Raw genomic sequence first — 25,339 nt, forward strand, 5'->3', positions numbered from 1 at the left:
GTCTATGGATTTTTGTAGCCTGTCACGTTCAAAATTATTTTTACGCAAAAATTTTTCTCCTCTTTGTACGCACACGCATCGCATTCGCGTCACGTTATACCAGTCCATATGACATTGACACAAGGAGCGAAGTAGTCGAACTATACGCGCGTGCGGGTGTATGAAAATTTGGCATCGCTTTATTTTTTTATCACAAAATTTTTATACACGTAAGTGCCTACGTACCTTACATTTTAAAACGTTTTTTTTTGCGAATTTCAAGGGGAATAAATCGTAAAACCTTAGCGAAAAAGTAATTGGCGAAAAAAAATAATAAGAGAAACATTTATAGCCGACGACCGTTTACATTTATATTAAAACAACGATACTCGTTCTACCGTTTATTTATTTTTCATCGACTACGCTTTTTGAGATAAAAACGAGACGGGGCACAATATCGGTGTAATTTTATTATGAATACAAAAACACTGCCGACAAATTGACTCATTAAATAGTAATTACGATTAATATAATATATATTATACTACAGAGGAACGGACGAAAATGTTTGCCAACAGCAATACAGTTAGACAATTGTGTGCATTTTAATTATTATGCTCATTAGCGAACACACTATAAACACATATTATCTCTGTTCACCTATAATATGTATGATATAGACGAATTTAATTAACGAATCCTTGTTTCGTTTAAAACACTGTAATTTATTATCATCAGCCCTCTCAGTTTCGTGGATGTCGGAGTTAACACAGATTTTGTTCCATCGTATGTATAGGTACGCAAAAAGTAACTATATTAAACGGATATAATGTCGTATCTAATAACGACGGTTTAAATCGTATTTTATATAAACGAATTGTAATATCTATACGAATACGCTGTATATTGTACAGGTATACTAGGTATAGTATATGTACAATAAGCGAGAACTGAGACACAAACTTGAAGACATTATAATTATATATATTATATAATCGGTGATGTATTTCTCGTAGATGAAACCAATAATTATTGTCGTGTGACTATAGACAAGTATGCAGGTATACTTGTTTTACAACTCACGTAGTAAGACCGCGAATAATTTTTAAGTGTTGTAAGTTGAACTACGACAAAAGAAATGTTACAACTATGCTTAGACAATCTTCGACATAACACATACATTATATACAGTGGTTTTGTAGCTGAGTTTTGAAGTTTTAGCCAACACTATAATAAACTGTGATACTTGTACGAATATGACTTTTTATACGATTAATCCGACTTCAAATGAATCACCGAAAAACGTATTGACATGAGTAGGTACAATCTTCTAACGTGATTTCAAGTATTTGTTTCAGTAAAACACAATACACCTGCAAGGATTGTCAAATTGAAATTATATGGTTTACACCACAATACCACATCAAAGCTTATTATCGATTATATTTGTCGATTTTGAATAGTATTACCTTATCTATATTATATTATGCAAAATACAAATACAATAAATGTATACACAGTATACAACAACTAAGTATTTATTGACGGGTAATAAAATCTGAAATCATTCATATCCCTTATTTCCTGTATATTAAAATAATTCATAATGAAAGGGTGCAAAAATAAAAAAAATAAATACTTTTGACTAAAAAGAAAAGTTAGGTTAACGTTAACTATACAAATTATTTTAGATACTTAAGAAATTCAATTTTTAATTCCAAATTACCATTGTTCTAATATTTCGCACAATGATTTATTTTTTATTTTTAAAGTATAATTAATACAATGATTATTACCGGATTTTTTACTGGTCTAGATGAAATTTTTCTTAACCACTTTAATAAGAATTGTTTATAATAATTGTAAACCTTTTGTGTAAAGCCGCATTCTCGAAAAGCGTATAACATGCTTTTATGCTGTACGGTATACTTTTTTTTTTACTGCCGTGTCCTCTTTATTTTATATATTTTTATTTTTATTTAATCTTCAAGAAGATAATGGGCCTCACTAAACATATTTATGTTTACTATATATACAATATTATACTATGTATAAATACCAAAGTTTTTACTGCAATACTATAATTATTTTCATACAAAATTGTGTCAATAATAATGTATGCACATAATATGGCATCTATAAATGTCAAATTAAACCGTATGTGAGCAAATAATAATAGACAACTTATATTACATACCCTTCCACGGATGTTGGAATAGGCAGTGGTTTGAATGTCAGGCCGTATGCGAAGGGCGAGTGTGGTTGAGGCACACGCAAGATTAAAAACACAATTGGATCATTAAGATGCACGGCTGCCAACGCCCTTTGCCAAATAGCAACGACGATCGCAGTGCTTTAGCGTAATTTAGTGCCACAGAACGGAAGAGTCCGATCGAATGAATAGTTCCAGACTGAGCTGCTTCGTCCAAATAATGCCAGGAGTTGTCCCGGTTAAAAAAAAAAACAACAACAACAACAAAAACTGTCCATCTTAAAAGCGTTTCGTCTAAGTAGCTATTTATTGTATGGGTAAAGTTTTCCTCATGTACTTTAATTGAACAATTTGATATTGTAATATACACAAAATATTATGGTATAATATATAGTTGTAGTATACGTATAAATTTCACAGTGAATTTATACAAGCGAGACATGGAAATGGTCGATTGTTAAATTGAGTTTGTCAAGTAGCGATATGAATTTTTAAACCAGCTATAGAATATTTAAGACCGTTGGGCATTATAGTACCATGTGAATAATGTAAAATTATTTCATAACTACATCAAAATGGGATGGGAAATGAGAAAACGTATTTATTTTAGTAACATTTAATCATTTCACTTTTCGAGAAACAATCTGCCGGGGTAAACAATAGCTAGTTTGGGGATTGGACCACGGAGGTTCACATATTTATTTTAAATTTGCCAAACTATAATAACAGTTTGGATCAAAGGTTTTCGCAAGAAAATAAACACGAAATAAGTGATTGTTATTCGCCTAATTAATATACTAATAGAGGCATTATTGAAGCGTCAGAATATAGAGCACCACACTTTCATCGATACACAATATTATACATTATTTTAATTAAGAAAATATTTTCTGTCTTAATAAATAGACGTTTTTTCTCGAAATAAATCTAAAATATTATGAAATTAACGATAAATATCACTATATACCCTAAAAGTTACAGTTGTGATATTTACGTAAGTCTAGCCGTTTATCGGTAGTACAAATATGAACGCACACACACTTGCTTGCAGTAATCGTGTATACATATTTATTGATATCACTGCTGTGATCGTCGTTTAGCAAATCCGGTACATTAATGCGTCAATCGTCTAACTAGTATATTAAGTTCTAGTACACGTTTAATGTACGCTGGGGCTATCATCATCATCATCATCATTACCACCCTTTGAATCGAAGTTTAATCTCACACGACAATTGCAGCGGAGAAGAGTTATAATACGTATTGACTTGGCGGATCACGGCCCTTTCTGCATTGCCAACAAATGAACGCAACGCCACAGTCAATATAATAATACGGATATCGACATATTACATTATTACTATTATGATTGACGACTTGCACGGCAATTTCAATATAATATTATATACCACGCGTACTGTGCAATAATATTAATAATAATAATACAAGCACAATGTACTCTGGCGAAATTGACAATTACCGAGGGTTTGAGCCACCGCCGAGGGCAAGACCGATTTCCGTTAATCCGCGCGCCGGCGTATATAGAGAGCTACCCGGCACAGTGGCCACCGTCATCGCCGCCGACAGACCCGAGGGTTGTTGTTTCCCTTTTGACCAATATAATAATATAATAACGACGTCGAGAAAATGCAAAAACGGAAACTCCCTGTGATTAATTGTGTTAATATAATAATAATAATAATAATAATAATAATGGTATATTATATTATTATATATGACGTATAGTATAATATACATTACGCGTTTGTGATCGTTCTAGCGCGGCGTACCGTGAAATACCGTTTCGGTTGGGGGGGGGGTGTGGTGGTTCATATATTGGTGAATATAATTTGACACACATATACATACGTGTACGTGAAAATCGGAATTTCGTGTTACAGATATTGTATTTATAATACCCGCCATCATTTTTGTACCACAAATTTCTGATCACTGTGTATAATATTGTAATCAACGGACCCCGCGGGAAAATCGACCGAAGTGTTTTCGGTCCTCGGAAATCACACCGTCTCTCCGACGAATCGCCGTACTATACATTGAATAGTATCACTATTGCGACGTGGGTGAAGAGTTAAGTGTAACCATGTCGACTTCTGCAGCGGTGATATTTTAAGGAAGCGTTATTCCAAATTGTCGTTAAGAAAACAAACGTAGTAGTCAACCGCAAGTGGGGGCTTATCGTAACACAAACATTCAATGTTGAAAACGATTGGTCTAGAAAATGTATATCCTTACAGCTTTTAACACAATATACAACAAGAGGTATCTATATTGTTTAAGATACTACAACGAGAAATTGCAAACTTATGTTGTTGTCGAGTAGATTTCACGTGTGGTTTGAGGTCAGAGTTAGAATAGTATGATCTCTATATACGATAGGTTAGAAGGGTTAGAACTTAGAATATGGTAACATAAATAATAAATTTTGACGTGTGTGATGACATTTCATATTCCATACAGCCGTCATAGTTAAATCGTCAGCGATTACTTTATACTAGGTGTGTATTCGTGTGCAAGATAGTGCTTTAAATGGTGAGCGTTTTCGCCTTGATATAGCTTGAGAAATTGCGCACGTGGGGCCTGGGCATTTGGCACAGAATGAATACAATATATATTCTACGGGGAAAAAATACACCTAAAGACTTACCGGTGTTTAGAGTATATTTTTAAACGGCAGTTTTAAATTCAATTGTACCATGTTTTAACAATGACATTTGCTTAAATGACAAGGGGTATGTTTTTTTAAATCTACTACTGTGGTAGTAGGTATATATGGGCAATATTTTTTTAGAAATGGAACATGCCCGAGAGAACAAGTGGTTTTAAATGTAGGGTATTGGATCCGAAAAGTAAAAACACACGGGAAAAAATCTTTTTGAGACGTCTGCAGATTTCGAACATTTTTATTTTTTATTTGAAAGCTGAAGACTTTATACGGGTCGGATTGGATTCCGATTTTCTCGAGTTGTGTTATAAATGTCTATACATCACAAATATTTGAGTATTTTGAAATACATTTTTCTGAAGTTATTAAATTTAATTCAAAATCAGAGTCTAATGCGAACTGATAAAGTTTATCTCGGTTATATAAAAATAAAATTGATTAAAATCTAACAATTCGACAAGGTATGATCGTTTTTGATGTTAAGTAATTTTCAATAGTTAAAACGATGTTATTATATATTTGTCTCTATACCGCTTATTGTTAATTCCGTTGGCCCACGTATTTAGAAACTGTATTAATTGTTATCCCTTAAATAAGGTCCGACAGTCGTTATCTGCAGTAATACAATATAATATATATCAATATGTTTATAGAAAAATAACTAAGGGTGCTTAAGATGAAAAGAAACTCTTTATAATGACTACGAGTATGTACATTGTACACACCTTGTGTAACGTCTGCGCTCCGATGGCTTACCATATTATGATTTGTTTCATCAGAATATCACATCAGAGAACTATACCGCCGTTGTGATGAGTGAAAATTTATATTGTCCATATTGTGTGTTTTCTGACCGGAACTTTATTGTTCCCTTATTACACCCAAACGTTCATGTAATCGAAAGGAATCCTTTCGTTTATAGGTACCGCCGTTTACCCAGTAGATATACTCTCACCTCTTCTACTCGTCCTACCCATACCTCTTTGATTTTGTTGGTATCTGTATACACTTCACCCAACATCGTAAGCAGCAACGAGCGGATATATATCATTGGTATTGAAGGTTCAAAGGGTATTATGTCTGTCAAGGGTATATATATATATATATAAACTAATAAAGTTGTTGAAAAATGAATGGCTTCAAGACCCGTTGGAAAGGTTATCTTTGGTTATATTATAAAGAGAGTGTTACCTTGAAAATTATTCAATACATTCCTTAGAATAAATTCTTCAAAACGGTTGTTTTGAATTATATTTTTCTTTTATTACAATGAAATAACTAACATTTTGACGTAATGTTTATTATGTATTTGTAAAAACATCTAACAACAAACACAACTAAACACATGTGGTTAGAATAAATGATCTTCTGCAGTTTGTATATTATATATATAGTATATACTGACGATGTGAAAGAATTTTGGTGTCTACATTTACATATACACATTACACACACACATACACTGCAATATATATTACTATTCCTCGTGGATTTATAACTAATACCAACTGAATTATAAATCATTATTATAATTTATTTTTGTGTTACTATAATTTTAAAACAAAAATAATAAATTTATAAGCAATAAAAATGAAAATAATATTATATATAAAAAAAAACCAGCACACTTTAAAATGAATTTAGCGGTTTCTATTGGTTTGTTTTAAAATAAGCCTTTTAAAAATAATAATTACGAACAAGCACATAACTACGTATAATTTTAAATGGAAAATATTTTTATTTTGTACCTAGTTAAAAATATTAATAACATTTGCATTGTCTAAACATGAATAAATATATTTTCTGAAATTCTTGAAACAATTATTAATTATAGCTTTTAATTTATATTAGTATTTATATACATTTTTAAAACAAAAAAAAAAATTCTTTTAATTTATTTTGGTCAAATATAATATTTCGATTATGAGAAAACAGTAAGCAAAATATAAATCATTAATTAATTGTATAAAACGCAGTGTAACCATTTGACCATCAATCGTGTCAATTATCGACGCTAAAAGTAGTTTGGTTGAGAAACAACGGGTGCTATCGATCAATTAATTTTAGTTTGCAAAACTAAACAATATGAAAATATATAATAGAATCGTATTTATTTGTACATAAAAGGCTACATCGTTTAATTTAAATCTGCAGGTTTTTAAGTATTATGTTTAAAGGGTTGAATCGAATTTTTTTTAAACATTTTATTTATTTTTTCACTCTTTTACTTCTCTTTAAAAACGTTATTAAATAATTTAATGGTTTCCTATAATAATATAAAAAACAACTCTCCTTGTTTCAAATTTCAAAAAGTTTTACCGTATAAGCGTGAAATATAAACGAAACTGTCATAAAAAAATATTAAAATATTAAAGTTACTTGGATACGATAGGTTAAGTTTGAAGAACGTCTTCAAGAGAGAACAAAAAGTTATTGTTTGTTTTTATTTTTATCGTTGTATATTTTATTATTCCAAAATTAATTAAACGGTATTCATTTTGTCAGAACACTTTGAATACAACGTATATATTGCATAATGCATGTGGTAAAAAAGTAAAATACTCTGGGCAATTTTTGATTGAGTAGGACACATAACTTCTCTCGTCTTCTTCTTTTTTTTATACATAAACAATATATTATACCTACATAGTTAATAAAACAGATAAAAAATAACATTTCAGATTTCAGATTTTTATATTGGATTAAGCCATTTAGCGTTGTTTACGCAATACGCTTTGAAGGATATCAATAATATAATATATATATATTATACGTATTGTATTGATTTTTTTTCATATTAATTAGTTTTCATTAGTCAACGGGCAATATATTTTTAAACGTATACTAAAAATTTTGCTCTATTAAATATGTGATTTTTATGCTATTTTTTTTTTTTTTTTTTTTGTGTGACTGCCTATTAAATATGTACTTATATCAGACTTTTATTTTTTCATTATATTGCAACGCATCTACAGTGTTATAATGTTATATCATAATATGAAACATGCCATATTTGCGTAGTGGGTAATAGCACTAAATATGCTCGTTTACACAATATTAATTTAAAAACGCAGAAAACTCCATTAAATGTGGTCACGGGAAAAACGTCCGGAAAAGTTTATGTGAAGACACGCGTGTATATATAGGTAATATAAACATATTCATAACACAATAATAATACAATACGAGGTGTGTTCAATAAATACCCAGACTAAAATTGTTTCAGAAATATACGAAATGTAATATATGGTCAACATTCAAATCATTCGTTATCGAATCTAGTTGTTTCTCTATTATTATATTCCCTTATCGCATAAAGATCCGTTTTATTAAATTTCACAGAAGTAATAAAAATCAAATTTAAAATGTATAATACTGTTATTATTTGAATTGATAACAAATTGCATTTAGTTATCAATAACACCAACTTCAGTCTTCAACTATTGTCGATTTTTAATTTTTATCAATAATGTGTAATGAATAGTTAAAGTAGACATTCAGATTATATTGTTAAAGAATTGGCAGTGAAATTTCTTCTCTACATTTAAATTTAACCTATAGAACGAGAAGACACTTTTTTTGTAGAGTTAATAATGAATTATACTTCGAAGTAGATAATATGTAAATTAATAGGTATAAAAACACGAAGAATTACAAAGTTTTCCAAAACTTGACTTATTTAAAAGCAAACATTTTTTCCACAAAAATAAATGGCAAATAAAATCAGGATATATTTGACAAGTTTTACGCGTGTATTCTGTATTATTATCATTAACTAAATACAATTTATCATGAAGTCATGATATTGTCGACGAGACAATATTGTCATACAATCGGGTGTTAATTATATCAATATTACGTTTGGTATTCTATAAAATTACTTTGTTTTTTTAGTTTTCAGGATGTTTATAAATTATAAATAGAATACTGCAAATTTTTCAAATGAATATTTTTATAAGGTACCTATTGCTTCAAGATGTGATTTTCAAATACTTCTAACTAAATATTCTATCGAACAATGTATACTGTAACTGCGAACGATAAACTTTTGTTGTTCGACTTCCATAACTTTATTGATTCATGTTTTTTTTTTTTTTTTTTTTTATCGAAAAAGAACTAACATAGACCGTACGCAGCATATAATACATTGTTCTGAATATATAGGTACGATTGTCTCATTATTGTTATTGAATTTAACAAAAGGGTAACGGCTTTTATATATTTTCATTGATAAGATATACATATAGTAGTATACGCGTATGTACACTTGTTATTTTTTTCAAGAGGAAAAATAATTCACATTAAATTGATTACTACATTTCTTGAATAAATGGGATGGATGGGCGTTTTCACTAGTGAATATATAAAACATTATTTATTTTCTGTCACAAAAATCCTTTGTAAAGCATACGAAATACATCCGTCCCAAATACCACACATCCACTTAAAGTATATAGTATAGTGTACATACCATGAATAAAATGTATGTAGAATATAGGTACTAGTAGTTTAAAGTGAGTATTCAACACCATCACGCTGTCGTCTTTTACAGAAATCAAATTACACATGTCTAGAAAGACTCGAAAATTATCTCATGAAAATGTACTTTATGCAAAACAAAATATTATGTTATTATTATTATATTGCAACCTTCGCTCACAAAAGAGAAAAAGAAATGTTCACTAACTCAAGAGTAGAGTCATCATCGTTTTGACGAATTTGGTGCACCGCATGTACCTATATATATATATATATATATATATGGTTTAACAGATAAGAAATCATACGGCCCTTATATACGTATAGTGGTCAAGGCGATGATGAAAATGACGAGTGGTGGACTAGCGATGAATCATTTGAAACGATGATTGTGGAGTATTGGGGTTGATGTGGGCGGTGTAGATTGTGGGGATGCAAGAACTGTTCGAGTGAATAAAAAAAAAAGCGAAAACGACGAAATGGGGTTGAATAACGAGAACCGTTATTATATACGCGTATTATATTATGTAAGGTCGTTCTGACCGCGTCACATGTATGTGTACCGGTCTGCTCGTCGTACACGTTGGCGCAGAGAGGACTCAGCCTGAGTGTATAATAGGAAAACAATTATATATGCTTTTCGGGCTAATGATAATTTCGTATAAATATTTATACATTGCAGTTTCATAAGCTCGTTTGTTCAAATTTATTTTTCGTAAATCATACATTCAAAATATGATTATAGAATTTTTATTACATGTATAGTACATGTATATAAGAATTACTTATACAGACTTTTATAATTTAAAATATGTATAGAGCTACGTAGAGATACAAATGTTTTCAAATCAGAACCATGATTTAAATAGACAATAGATGGAACATGAGAATTCCAGTTAATAAATAATTTAAGTATAAAATGAGAGTGAGTATAATATGATTAAATTATCTTATATAGATATATTTACAACAAATTTATATTATAACGTATATTAATAATTTATTATATACGTTACCACATTAGCATTGAAAACAATGTATAACCCTTACTGATAAAAGTCACTGATCTATCGCCTAAATAATATAGGTAAACGAATCGCTAAAGTACGATACAGATTATAGAATAAAAATGTAATTGTTTTTGATTATATTTTTTGACGACTGGATAGCGGTTAAATATCCTTTAAGTACACTTCACTCGACGCTGCTAAAACAGAAGCATTTTATTAAGAAAACTAACGTACGCAAGGCATAGGCGAACCTTTGATTCTATTATTATGACTCACAATCTCGTTAATTGAAATATTCGGTTGACCGATTTCTCACTATATATATATGGTATATGTATATAAACATAAAGAGATAAAAATTGAGGCGCTTAATATTTTCCTTTATTTTTTCATTCAATGAGATTTTGAACAGTGCAGCAATGCAGCGGAAGGACCGAGTTTAAAATAGAAAAATACACTGTACAGTGTACAGTTACCGGGTTTTTATTTTTTGTTTCCTCTTCGCTGCGCGCTTCGTTGCATTCGAGTTTGGAGAATGAAAATGTTCGGAGGCTTAAAAAAAGGGGGGTAAAAAAGAATTAGTGGCCTTTCAAATCGTTTTCCGTCCCTCCTATATACTATCGACGAGAGACGTCGAAAACGTTCCGAGAGATTAAGTTGGCGAATCGAAAGACCCTTTTCGACCGTCGTCGGTCACTACTCACAACACCCGAGAGAGATTGCTGTGCACATCACGGTTAAATACACGCTAATCTCAAATTTCCCGCTTAATACATAACAATTAACTCGAGTAAAATAATTACATCAAATAGCATTTTTTCTTTTACAGCCGTTGTCGATTTCGGATGGCGCTCTTTTATGACCGGAATCCGTTTATACATATTTTTACGTTTTATACAAAAAATAGCCTCTTCGTGTTCAAAGTTTTTATTTTTTACGAATGGGTTTTTGTATTTTTCCTTTTTATAGAAGAACACACGTCAGAATTTACAAATAAGAAACAAACGATAAATCTTCCGGAATATTAAAAACATGACTTGACGTATGATACATTAAAAAGTCAGTTTCCAGACGTAAAAACAGTTCGCATGAAAACATATTTTTAGTATTGTGTATTATTATTATTATTTCCTACTATTTGTAAGTATATGTACTTTTTTTAAGACAAAGTATGATGGTGTATAAACATAATTACATTACTCAAGTTTATTTATTTCATAAAATCGCACTGAATGTACCTATATACTTTAAAGATATTAAAATAGATTATTTGTATTCGTGAGTTTATGCAAGAGTAATACACACATATAATATATATATATTTAGAATTTTATTGTGTATGAATTTTAAAACAAGACACTGATAAATAAAGTAAAATTAAAGAAGATGTTTTACGCAGATTTTTGTACCTCTATAGTCTATACTCTATATAATACCGTCGAATTTATTATATGTAATATATGTACATCCAAATAACGACAAAATATATTGTTTTATTTCGAAACTGATTTTTTTTTTAACCAGGGCAATGGTCATAGAGATTTAATGGAGTTTAAAAGAAGAACAAGATTTTTTTCCGAATTACTCCATGTGTAAAATTGCCATCGTGGCAATCATCTCAAGAATATCAATTTTTGGCATTGCACTTTATCCTTCTTTTCATAATATTCCGTCTTCTTATATTTCAGAATAAACAAATGCGATTTTAATGCGACAAGCGGTTTTTTCATATAAGGAAAGAAATAAAAATCCGTCATCCTGTGCACCATTATATACCAATCTATATTATATTAAAACACGGAATTCCCCTCTCAAAAAAGAAAGAAAAAAACACATTTATAACATTCAAAAAACATTGTATTGCTTTTACCTTTTTCGTCAATGTGAGTAACTTAATAAGAAAAGAAAATATCGAATAATATATGAATCGCTAGCTATGAAATGAAATTTCTTTCGGTACTATAAGTCAGCAATGAAAATTTGAAATATTAATCAAGTTTTATTTAAATTAATTCACAAAATTAATTTTTATCAAGAAAAATTGAAAACGACCAAAACAAATAGATAGCATTATACGGGTAATTGTGATATGTAGGTATAATATTATTTATTCCATAGATAAATAAAGGCAATTTGGAATTATTCAAAACATCATTTGAATTTGAGTAAGCATGTTTTAAATTATTTAAACTAATAAGAACTATAATAAATAATATTTTTTTTTTTTTAGAAATTACGGCACTTACAATTTTACCATCTATTATTTAATTCAGTTACCTAATCATAATTGTTTAAACGTATTTAATACTATAATAGGTATAATAAATGATACACGCCTTGTATAATAAATTACAAAACGTGGAATAAAAAAAACTGGAAAAATGGTAGCTGTACAGTATGTTTCGAGTGTACCTTGTTATTGAGTAGGTCACTGTAATGGGTTTGTTGAATTTGAATTCAATGATAAATCATTGGGTATGATAAAAAAAAAACGTGAAATGGGTGGATGAGGGTTTTTTTTATAATGATGATGTAAGAGTAGAATCGTGTATTGGTTATTTGTGCATATTTTTGTAACTTTTGTCTTTTAATTGTAAATGTCATATCTCATAATAATAAGTATAACAGGAGATCAAAATCTTGTTTTTTTGAGCACGTTACATAAAATAATAATAAAATATGTATATAATATATTATATAAAAGGATTTCACAAACCGTCAAAGAAACTATCATTTACCGAGATACCACCGAGAGGGTTCTCGCGAAATGGACGCGAATAATACAATAATGATAATGTCAATCAACGCTTGTAGCGGCGAATAAATGACAACGCAAGTGTTGAAAATTCATTTATTTAACAGAGGCGACGGCGGGTCGGCGCCATCCGATCGAGGAAACTACAATATTATACAGCACGATTCACGTAGTATAATCTTTTTAATATACGTTAATTTAAATTTTTCAAAAATAGTCAGAAAATATTTTTAAATAGGTATTTAATTTTTACATAAATAAACTAACTAGTCAATGCTATTATAGGTTTAGAAAATATGAGGGCGTTATGCGTCAAACATAAAATAGATGTAATATTTTACAGTGTAGTTAAGTTTTATAACCTATATTCAGACAATTTTTATCAATTATAAAAAGTTTATAAATCAATTGATATCAATTATTTTCAAAACACTGCAAGAACTAGGGTCTATTACCCTTGGTGATTAAAAAAAAACCCAGTCACATTCGATAAAACGCCCTGTATTTATGTATTTTCAACGAGAAATATTACGGAAACATCAAGCCATATGTCAATTTGTGAAATATTCAGTACAGATTATAATTATTAATATTACACAGTATTTATAGAATACCAGCTAGCGGCATCAGTATCTATCCATAACTGCCACTCGAATGGAGGTGCGTGTTCTACGTATGGTCGTAACATCACTCGATGGGGTAGCGGACTGAGGAATTTGTGGTACATAAAATATTATACATCTCCGCCTATATATATAGGTACCTGCCTACACGAATGAACGATATTAAATATCCATCGCGAAAACAAATGTTGTTCGGATAGTGATTTATACGCGGATTGGAGATAAAAACGTCGCTCCGGAACGCGCGAGGGTAATTTTAAGCGCTCGCATTGATAATAATAATACTACATCCGTCAGGGTGAGGTCGGATAAATTTTTGCCACATGGCCTCATTTGGAGGGAGGGGGTCAGAGGGCACAGCAACAAAACACGAGATGAATGATGGTCGTTTTCACGCATTGGTCGGACTATCTTGTCCATCTATCAACTGAGTACACACCGAAGTACATTTGTGTTGTATTATACATAGCTTTTATACGAAAATTTTTTCAATTGTTGATTGCGAACAGGGGCGATCGTCTCGATATGGAAAATATATCAGTATTGGTAGTTTGTAGCGGATGTAGGTAAAAATAATAATAATAATAATAAAAAAAAAAAACGCTCTCTGGATCGGATGTTTTAGGAAAAATAAATCGGTTAGATATCATATAACGCACGGCAGGTTTACCCCCCTATGACACCGGTTGGCGGTTATATGAAATCGCCGCAGGTATATTACGCGCGTGTTTCGAACAGATATTTTAGTTTTTACTATAGAATCAAATCATTTTGATGAACAAAACAAGTTTTTTACATCAATAGAACGTGTAATAAAGTTAGTTACGTATATACGGCGAGGTGTACACAATATATTTATATACTTATCGTTTTCATAAATTATTTGATTTTTTTTTTTTTTTGGCAGTATACCGACAACGTTGTTTGAATATAATTGTTATAACAGCGTCGAATAAATCACACTGTCAAATGTGGCTGTCAAAGAAAACCAAAATTTTTCATTTCAAATAATTCAAAACGAACGTTTTGGCAGCGATATTTCAATGATCGGTTTTTATAATATGTATTACCTTAATAATAAAGACATATTTATATTCAGTAAGAAAATAGGTACGTATGATAAATTTAAATTTTTTTAAATTCTAATTATACATCTACAATTTAATAAGCTGTTGCTAACTGAGAACTCATTTTGGTATATATATATAAAGTATAAAGTAACTAGTATATAATTATATTAGGTGTTACTTATAATTGTTTATGAATTATGTTATTATATATTTGACCAAATTATACGTTGCCGTTAATGTTGCTATTCCTGTTCGAAAGTCGTTTTGGAATCGGAAAATCCTAAGATTTTACGTGTTGGTGAGAGACAATATATTATATATAATTGGTTGAGCGGAGAACTTCTGTTTATTACTTCAGGTAAGTAATAAAAAATATTTCGAATATTTATCACAGCACAGTGGAATTATGGAACACTTAATAAAAAAATATCTATGAATTTAAGAAAACGCAGAAATCAGATGAAATAATGAACGTAGTCATTTCGATTATATTAATACAGTACGTTTAAACTATAGGTAAATATAACAAGATTAGATTATGTTTATATACATTAAAATAAATAAATAAATGTGAGTGTATTTATTTTAAGTAAATATTACAGTTTTGATGATACAGAACGTTTAAGATTACTCGGACAGTAATTATATTACACGACAGTATATTCGTTTTATATGCTATATGTTTTATATGTTATTATATGCAATTAACTAAAGTGTAAATTAACTTATGTGATTCTTTTGAAAACACCAATAAAGAATAAAAGTATAGGAAAATACTTATTATAGTTAAATAATGTTATTTTAGTTTTGTTGACTAGTCGAAATGTATTACTAAATTTTAAATCCGAGTTTTGTTATACTAAGATAATATTTTTTATTAAATTTTAAGAATATTTAGTTTATTTGTAGTATTATAGGTTAGAACTTTGGAAACTTAGATCGCAAATAATAGTCTAACGACGGAATGACAAATATAGGAAATTACCTGAGGGGTTATTTTCACTGCTAATAATGTAGGTCCGATTGATGAAATTTTTTACCAATCGCAACGGGGCTATATGAAAGAGAGCCAAGAAAAGTTCGAGTAAAGTATAAAGCACACCTTTAATCTTTTAGCGGGTCATTTTTCAGTACCTACTTTTCTTTTATATGACTTGTCAGTCTATAGACTACTTTATTATTCTCGTACACTTTCAATCTATCGTTTTTTTTTCCTAATTGTTCTCCATAAATTTACACATCGTCCACACATCTATATGTGTAAATTGATAGCACATAGAAACTTATTTTCACATTGCTCAGATCAATATTTCAGAACATACTAAAAACACATACAAATAAATTTCATACAATATAAGCTTTTTATAATTTATTATAAAATCATAATTATATGATAAGAATACAGCTAATTATAAATTAAAATTGGCTTTGGTTTAAATTAAAATAAAATATGTATATTTCTATCATAATAACAAAGTGCCATTAAAGTAGCTCATTTAGTGTTTTTTACAAATATTTAAAAAACTATATCGACATTCACTGATTAATAAGCTATAGTCTGATATGTAAATAATTTATATTAATTTAAATTTTATGCTGATAATTAGATAATAAAAAAAAAAAACTGTATACCTAGAAGGTACAATAGTATAATATGAACGATAAGAGGATGGTAGTATAAGTATGACAAGTATGGGCAATTTGTATAAATTGCATAATTGTGATAGGGCGACAAGTCATTGAACAGGACTTTTGAGCTACCTACTGAAAAATAGACAAATGATAAGTTGATCGACATTAAAGTAGTAAAAAGGGAATTTTCAAAAAAGGATGCGAAGTAGAACACAAAACAGGATATTGTATGGTTTTTTGTATATTTTATTTTGAAGGGCGCTTTTGGCCAAAATTTAAATGACACTCGGTAAAATGGGGCCCATTAATCATTGGAAAAGGTGCTCTCACCTGTCGACCGGCAAACAATTCAATGGAAAGAATATCGCTAATGGGATCTCTTTTTTTGTGAAAAAGTGTTTAAAAAAAAAAAAAAAAACAAAGACCTCGACGATTATTTTTCACATTAAGCTTTTTGGAGAGAGCAACAAATGGTACAAGGACGTTTACGAGAAATATTTTGAATGAGAAGCATAAGTTGATATTTTAAAATTCGATACCATTGTGGGTAAATACAAATACATTATTACAATAAATTTCATGAAATTAATAAAAGTTAAATTAGTCAAGAAATCAATTTAATAAAAGACATCCTATGTATAAATGTATTATGTATATGAAACACAATGTAATAATATTCAGCATTAATAAATAATTTATGTAAAACTTAAAAGTTAAATACCGTATAAAACTATAGAGCTACTGATCTCTTTAGGTATACAATACAATAACAATCCAATTAGTTGGTAATTTTAAAATTAAAACACGTGTGAAAAATTAACTTAAATAATTTTATTTTATTTCAAACACAATTATTAATAGCTTTTTTTAACGGCAAATTTGTATTATTTTAATAAATTAAATCAGTATTCGAATAAATTATGCACAGAGGCGTGAAGAATACAGATAAATGATTTTGGTTAAATTAAGTTAAGTGAATAACAGTGTGCTTGGAATGAGAATTAGTTTTTCGAGTAACTTGTTGTTTATACAATAACATGCAAAATATTTTTCATGTTTTTTAACAAATATAATAGTTTTACTGAAATATACTTATAATTAAAATAATTTAAGTTGAGTACTTTAAATCGTAATATTTATTAATGTGTTATAATAACGAGACTAGTAAGAAGAAATATTTACATTTTAGTTATCCAAGATATCAACATAATTTATTTAAATACACATTTCATCTTTGAATATATCTACATTGATACGTTCTAATGAAAATATTTAAAATGAAACAATAATTATTATGAATAGGCAAATAAGTATTATAATTTATAATAAATAAAGTGTGCAACTACAGCATAATTTCATAAAAAATGGGTTGAATATTTTATTTGAAGTCTACACGGATATTTCAATATTTTAATCAGCATTCCCTGCAACTGACAGTGACCCTAAGGATCTATTAAGAATAGCCACCGTTTCCGTTACTAAAATTCTGATTTTAATCAAAACTCTGCGATTTTTTTCTCACTCGTCTTTACAAAATATTCTTAATAACTCTTTGACGGATCGATTAAATTACGGTCGAGGTCTTTGAAGTAAAATATTAACTTTCGAGACATTATAAAAGTAATCAATAATTTAAGAGAGTTGTATAAATGCGTAAAAAAGTAATTATTATTTAATCGATATAATAGCTAATAGGTATGGTAATTAACGCTTAACGATATTTACTCGAATCATAATAGTCTTCAAACAGTCTACAGTCTTAAATAATAAAAGATCATATAAGTAATTGCAATCAATTCTCATTTTTGGCGATGTCGTCGGTAGAGCAAAAACCCTATTCCGCACGATTACGTTTAAATCTCCAAAAATACGATGGACTTACATAGGTGTCATGGGAGGTATGGGCATGAAAATATCGTTCGAATGCAGGGTGGCAAAGTTAAGAGGTATTACGTTGATAAGCAATCAAGTGTAGAGAGAACATGAAACTTGGCAAAATGCCAAGCCATTACTTCTCGGGAGGTAAAATACGCAGCTTGAATCATTTGTATGACACAAAAGGAAATGGGAAAAAAAAGTAAGAGAGAATAGATAACTGTTTTTTCTTCATTTTCTTTTGCGGAATGGCGCCAACTGTGCTATGTATGGCGAATTAAGAGCAGAGGTATGGTATTTTGTTGTGATCCTTTTCTCGTTTAGACATAATTATTAACCGAGGTTGAAAAAAAAAACTATTAGATAATTGTGGTCAAGTAGTTGTTAATTTTTTTTTTTTTTAATTTAATGTGTTTTAAGTACCTATGTAATTAATAGGAGAGTGTAGTAAATTAGATACACATGAAAATAATATTCATAAATAATTGAAATAATTAAACACTTTTTTTTCCAAAAGTAATGAAAATAGACTTTTTAAAGGTATTTAACTCGTAGAAATATAATAACTATAAACTTATTTGCAATTTAACACAAACACATTAATTTTTAAGTAAATATTCGAACATTTTATAATAATATTATTAATATTACAAATAATTATTTAAATTATTTGTTACTGTACTTTATATATTATTTAAGTAAACAATAATGAATAGTGTATATTGATTTATATAAAAACATAAATAAATATGTTAACTATTTTTTAATACACTTTATCAAAAATTAAAAATCCATTTTCCCTAAATGTATTTTCGTTTGTATTAAGTAACGAAAAAATAAACTACTATGTTACCTTAGCATGATTTACTTTCGTATTTTATTTTTAGTTTAATTATAAACAAAATCAAATTTTTTTGAAAAGTTTTAAACATGTCAAGTCAGGTAAATTATTGTGCACCAATTACTCACAACTAAGAATCTAAATTTACAACGTTAAAAAAAATGTCACAAAAGAACTTTATCCTTTTATTTTAGTTGACTAATATCAATTTTGTGTAGAAACACTACGCAATGAAAAATGAAAACTCTTAGCGATATCTTTAGCAAATGAAATATGCGTCCCAAGAGGTCTTGTCGGGTATTAATCCCAGCTAATGAAAAAAGCTATTGCTTCGGTTAAATAAGAAGCACGGTAGTCAACAAAAACTTTTATACACAGCTGGTTTAATTTCTTACGAGTTTAGCCTTTAGACTAGACCAGACCATTATTTACTTTTAAAGACGCGCACATCATAATATCATCGACGACGTGATCGTGGTTTTTAGTGGCAGTTTATTTATAGGCATTGGAAGTATATACTCTTATAATAAGCTTAGTATGCATAAACTGGTTAAACTAAGTTTTGGTTCATTACTAAAATATATACCACATAGTTTAATTTGCTCATAAATAGTTTAGAAATTAAAAACATTTTATGTCTTACCGTTATATAACTTGTAACACGTTCGTTATGGTATATCATTATCACTGACATTAATTACCTTTATACATGGTATATGCGCATGTAGTAGTTGCGATTTTGAAAAATTAATGAGGACTTAAAGGGAACGCAAATAAGTAGTTTGGATCATAATACAATAATTAGATAAATTGTATTAGATTGAAACAGCTTATGCATATAATAAAATCATATTATACACTTATTTTTGATAAAATAATACACGGTGAAGTTATAAACATCTGATTTGAAGATTTGATATAAACTGTTTGAATAAGTCATACTAGTTATAAGCATTATATACATGGTTTATCGGTAAATGTTTATCGCACGATATTATTCTATTCGCAGTAAATCCATTAAAACCAGAAATCAGTGAAAATTAATTTCAATTATACAATTGCATAAGTTAGTAGAAAATTGAATTGTTCTAATGATTACTTTCCATTAATAAACACACGAGGTTAAAAGCCCAACAAAAGGCGTAGATAAATATTTGTAAATATTTGTTTTGAATTTTAAATCGCATTTAGTTTCACAAATTTTTGAACCTGGACATAATGATTTAATTAAAATAGTAATTCAAGTATTGCACTCATTTAGCCGATATCAAAAATAATTTCTTTTATTAAAGCATTTATTAAATAAAAATAACACTAAATTTCAATAATTATTATTTTTTCACCCATGTGTAAAATGGTAAATTTTTATCCAGCAGAACTAATCTTGGTTCATTAATTGTAGTAACAAATTTAATTGACCTACCAAAATTCAAACTGTAAGTTAAAAATGTGTGTTAGTATGTTTAAATTTTTGTAAAATATTTTCTATTTTTATGGAAGTTATAAGTATAAAAAATATTACAATTTATAAATTTTACAAATATTATTTTTCCCTCTCTCTAAATAGTGTACTGATATTAGCCCTATGTTAAATAGTACACTAAGCCCTACAGTTCAGAATACACTTAGAAAATAATATTTTTAAATCTATGGGATTTTATGATTTGTATGATAACACAGTAGTTATTGGTTACTAGTATCGTAGTTATTAGAAACCGTTTTATATACTAAGTAACTAATAAAAAAATGCATAAATACCTTCACTGTCGATTGAGAAGTAACCTAGACCATCACCGTCTACAATTGAATAACCAACTCTTGACACGTCTCCAGGAGGATCAGCATCCGTTGCACTCACTGTGGTCACTAGAGTCCCAGGTGGTTCATTTTCGTCAACAAATGCAGTTGCATAAAAACTGCCAAACTCAGGAGCGAATATGTTTTCATTTACATCCACAATTTCTATTGTTAACCAAGTTTCTGAAGATAAAAAAGGCATACCCCCATCTACTGCTTTCACGATTAGTGTGTGTATCTGTCTCTGTTCAAAATCTAATTCACTCGTTGTTCGGACAGTGCCAGAAATGGAATCGATTTCAAACATTTTGTCATCTACTTCTGATGAAGAATCTGATTCCAATGAATACGATACTATTCCACCTGTACCGAGATCAGGATCAACTGCAGTTACGATTGCAACGACGCTACCAATTGGCAAATCTTCCAAAGCCTTGACGGTGTAATTTTGTACGAGAAATTCTGGAGCGTTGTCATTCACGTCATCAACAATAATACGTATCAAAGCTTCTGTGTGTAAAGTCCATGGTTCAGGAGCACAATCTGAGACGGTTACTTTTAGTTCGTATAATTCTTGACGTTCTCGATCCAATCGACCGGATACATATAGATTGCCTGAAGTTTTGTCAACCGAAAATTGAGATGTATCTGTGGTTAATACATAAACTATTCTACCGTTTTCTCCTTGATCAGGGTCTTGAGCATTTATTTTAAATATAACTGTGCCATTTCGAGCGTTTTCACTAACCCGAAAACTAGAAATTCTTTTATCAACTTTGGGTGCATTGTCGTTGACGTCTAAGATTATTACTTTTAATAATTTCCACGTAGTATGTTGATGTTTACCGAGATCAGATACCGTAATATTTAATACATATTCATCTCTTGCTTCTCGATCTAGATATCCAACTACATTTAAATCACCGGTTTCTGGGTCGATTCTGAACAAAGAATCGTCGTCACCATCAGAGACACCGTAAACTAATTTTCCGTTGTATCCTAAATCTCTATCTCTGGCACGAATAGCTAGTATTGTGTATCCTAATGGCACAGATTCATTAACTTGTACAGCATTAGGGAAATTCACCAATTCAGGTTTATGTACATTTTCTCCATACCGGCTAGGCATCATGGCAAAATCATCATCTTCGCCGATATTGTTTTTTTTTGCAGTTTCAATGGCTTCATTTAATCGCCGAAGTACTCCAGTTTCTCGGCACTCGATATTGATTGAATCATCAGCAGCCTGCGTTTTTTTTGCATTCACTAATGTTATATGTAAACTTGTTAAGTCTGAATAATGAGAACCATCAGTGGCAGTTATTTTAACAATGCGCTCTTCCATACCTATGTCAGAAAGGTCACAAGTTACTGAAAGTACGCCCGAAGAAGAATCGATTGAAAAACAATTGTCTTCATTTCCTGATTCAACCCGATAGCTTATAAAATTACCATCATCAAAATCTACAGCAGACATGGTCATAATTTCTTTACCTATTACAGTAAATCTAGGAACTTGTATTTTACAGTCAATCTTTTCAAACTGAGGTCTGTTGTCATTTACATCTTTCAGTTTAATCACCAACTTCATTTCAGTTTGTCTCCTGTATGGATAACCCCAATCTGATGCTCTGATATGAAGCACATATTCCCTTCGCATAGTTTCAAAGTCTAAAAGATGAGTTGTTTTGATGAGGCCAGTAAAATGATCAATATCAAAAGGCACTGGTTTTAAATTGGCAATACTGTAAGATATATAACCATTTTCACCTGAATCTTTATCACGTGCACTTATTTTTACTACAGATGAGCCAGCAGGTTCATTTTCGTTGATAGATACTTCCATGAAATATTTTTCAAACAGAGGATCATTGTCGTTAGCATCAACAACAAATATTTTGACTTTGGCAGCGGATTGTTTTCTACTTCCAGCGTTTCCTTGATCTATTGCGCTGACTGTAAGAGTATAAGATGATCGATGTTCAGCATCTAAAACTACAGCTGTGTATAGCATACCTGTTCGTTTATTTATTCGAAATTCACCACCTTCATTACCACCGACGATTTCTAATGACACTTGCGCATTTTTACCTTCGTCTTTATCACTTACTTTTAGTTTAATAACTGGAGAATTAACTGGTGCGGTTTCAGCGATATTTACTTCATATAATTCACGTTCAAATACTGGAGCATTATCATTAACGTCAGCAAGTTCTATATGAATCGATTTATAAGTATCTCGTTCAGGCGTTCCAGAATCAACTGCTCTAAGAGATAGGTTATATCCCTTTGGAGCCGTTTCTCTATCCAACATATTGAGGACAACAATATTATATTCACCACTATTTCCGGTTTCTTTAATTCTGAAATGGCCATCAGGATCACCGTCAACAATTTCTAAGCTTCGTATAATACCATTTACACCTGAATCTCTATCTGTGACTTTGATAATAGCGTATATGTCGCAGTTAGATTCCTCAACTACGTGAGGTAAATTTTGAATATCAATATCAGGATTATATATATTGACTTGTTGGATATTGAATTTTACTTTTGCAGTACTTGGTTTAGAACGTCCTCGAATACCACGATCCCGAGCTTCAACGATAAAATCGTACGACCTTCTGTTTTCAAATTTTAACGATCTAGTAATTGTTATGACACCAGTTCTTGGATGCATAGCAAACTGATTAGTTTTTTCCTTAAAACTATAATATATCTCGCCATTCATTCCAATGTCAGCATCTTCAGCTGAAACTTTCAGAACACTAGAATGGAGTGGAGTATCTTCTGGTATAGTTTCTTCATATACAACTGGATAGAATAAGGGACTTAGGTCATTGGTATCAAGAACTGATACAACTAAAGAAGTATGAAGCTCTAACGAAATACTATTTTTCTTTTTATCTTTTGACTTGTCGGTTAAAGTTGTAACTGTAGCTTTGACTTCTAAGACATATTCATCTTGGCGTTCTCTGTTTAGAACATCATAATCAGTCTTTGTTCGAACTAAAAGGAACCAAAAATTTCCGATCTTTTTTTCTTCGGCCTTGAAGAATTTGATCTTCTGTTGGGATGCTATTTTATAACGTATAATAACATCTTCATCTGAACAATAAATGCCCATTTTTTCTTCCGTTCGAACATACGTTTTGATAAGCGCATTTTCTGGAATCGTTGCATTGTAATGATCTCTGGTAAAACGTAATTCGGCCAGACTTCCATTTTTTAAAGTGGACAAACAGCTTGATACCAGAAATAATAAAACTAATATCAGAGGCTTAATAAACAGAGCTTTGAAGCCTGTTTCCATGATAGTTACTCGCGAGACGTTCTTGTCATCTTGTCAGCTTGAAGTGTTTGTTCATTCTGTTAATTTTCCTGAAAAAAAAATGTCTATGAGAATAATAATATAATAAAACACAAATATTAAAATATTAAACAAAACATTTATATCACAAGAAATAAATACATTATATTTTAAGCTATATATGTTTAATTTTGTTTTATAAACTTTAACGTTAAAATATTAATAAACTATAAATAAATGAAAAGTTTGTGATGTCTACGGGAAGGGTTACAATTTCCGGAGAGGCAATAACGAATTGTGTTGACCCTATTATACTGGGACAAAGCCAAAGAACAATAAAAACTACGGAAAACGTCAAGATAGAAAAGAATGCACATTGTTACTATAGAGTATTTCATTGGGGAAAATATAAAGACACACATATATGAGTTCAAAAATTAATTTTAAAAACTATCATTTATATAAATTTACAAATAGAATAATACGAGTATAAGAAAAAATAATAACAAATCAAAACTTTTCTGAAGGACAATTTTTCGGAAAGAATAATTTTATTAATTTAACATTTCTATATTCAACCTGCAATGAATACGTTTACAGATATTAATAACCACAAAAGTTAATTTAGAGCCCAAGAAAGTTTTATTTTTTAGCGCAAAGAAACTACAAAATTGTATTTCTATAAAATGAGGGTGCAAGCGTATTGAGTCCGCAACAGTAACACTGTTTACAATTATCTACCGATTGTTCTGCCTGGATACTTGAACAATAAACGTTTCTTCTGCGCGTTTAGAATGGTGCATTGTGTTTTCAAGACCAGATTGGAATTTTAAATATCATCACTAGTTTCATTCAGGATCTTAGTCATCAGGACTTATACAAAAGATATGTTTACCATATTGAAACGAAACCCAAAGTCAAGAGGATTTTTGACGTTTTCGTATAATATATTTTTAGTTACTTATATAAAACACGGTATATTAAGAAAACCGAAGGAACATTCATCACGCTTATATGCAAGAGTCATTGTACGTGAGGATTTATCCAATGCAATAAATTATACCCCTTTA

General features: G+C 29.8%; 1 protein-coding gene across 1 annotated transcript in view; it reads right to left on the bottom strand.

Annotated features, from left to right (window-relative positions):
• LOC114130386 (fat-like cadherin-related tumor suppressor homolog) overlaps window positions 1-25,339 on the bottom strand; it is a 139,149-nt gene that overhangs the window by 50,269 nt on the left and 63,541 nt on the right. The window contains 1 exon segment of the mRNA XM_027995355.2: window positions 20,921-24,340. Within this exon segment, the coding sequence (XP_027851156.2) occupies window positions 20,921-24,272 (3,352 nt within the window). The 5' untranslated portion in view covers window positions 24,273-24,340.

Source organism: Aphis gossypii, chromosome 3, assembly GCF_020184175.1.
Source record: "Aphis gossypii isolate Hap1 chromosome 3, ASM2018417v2, whole genome shotgun sequence".
NCBI classification, from domain to species: domain Eukaryota; kingdom Metazoa; phylum Arthropoda; class Insecta; order Hemiptera; family Aphididae; genus Aphis; species Aphis gossypii.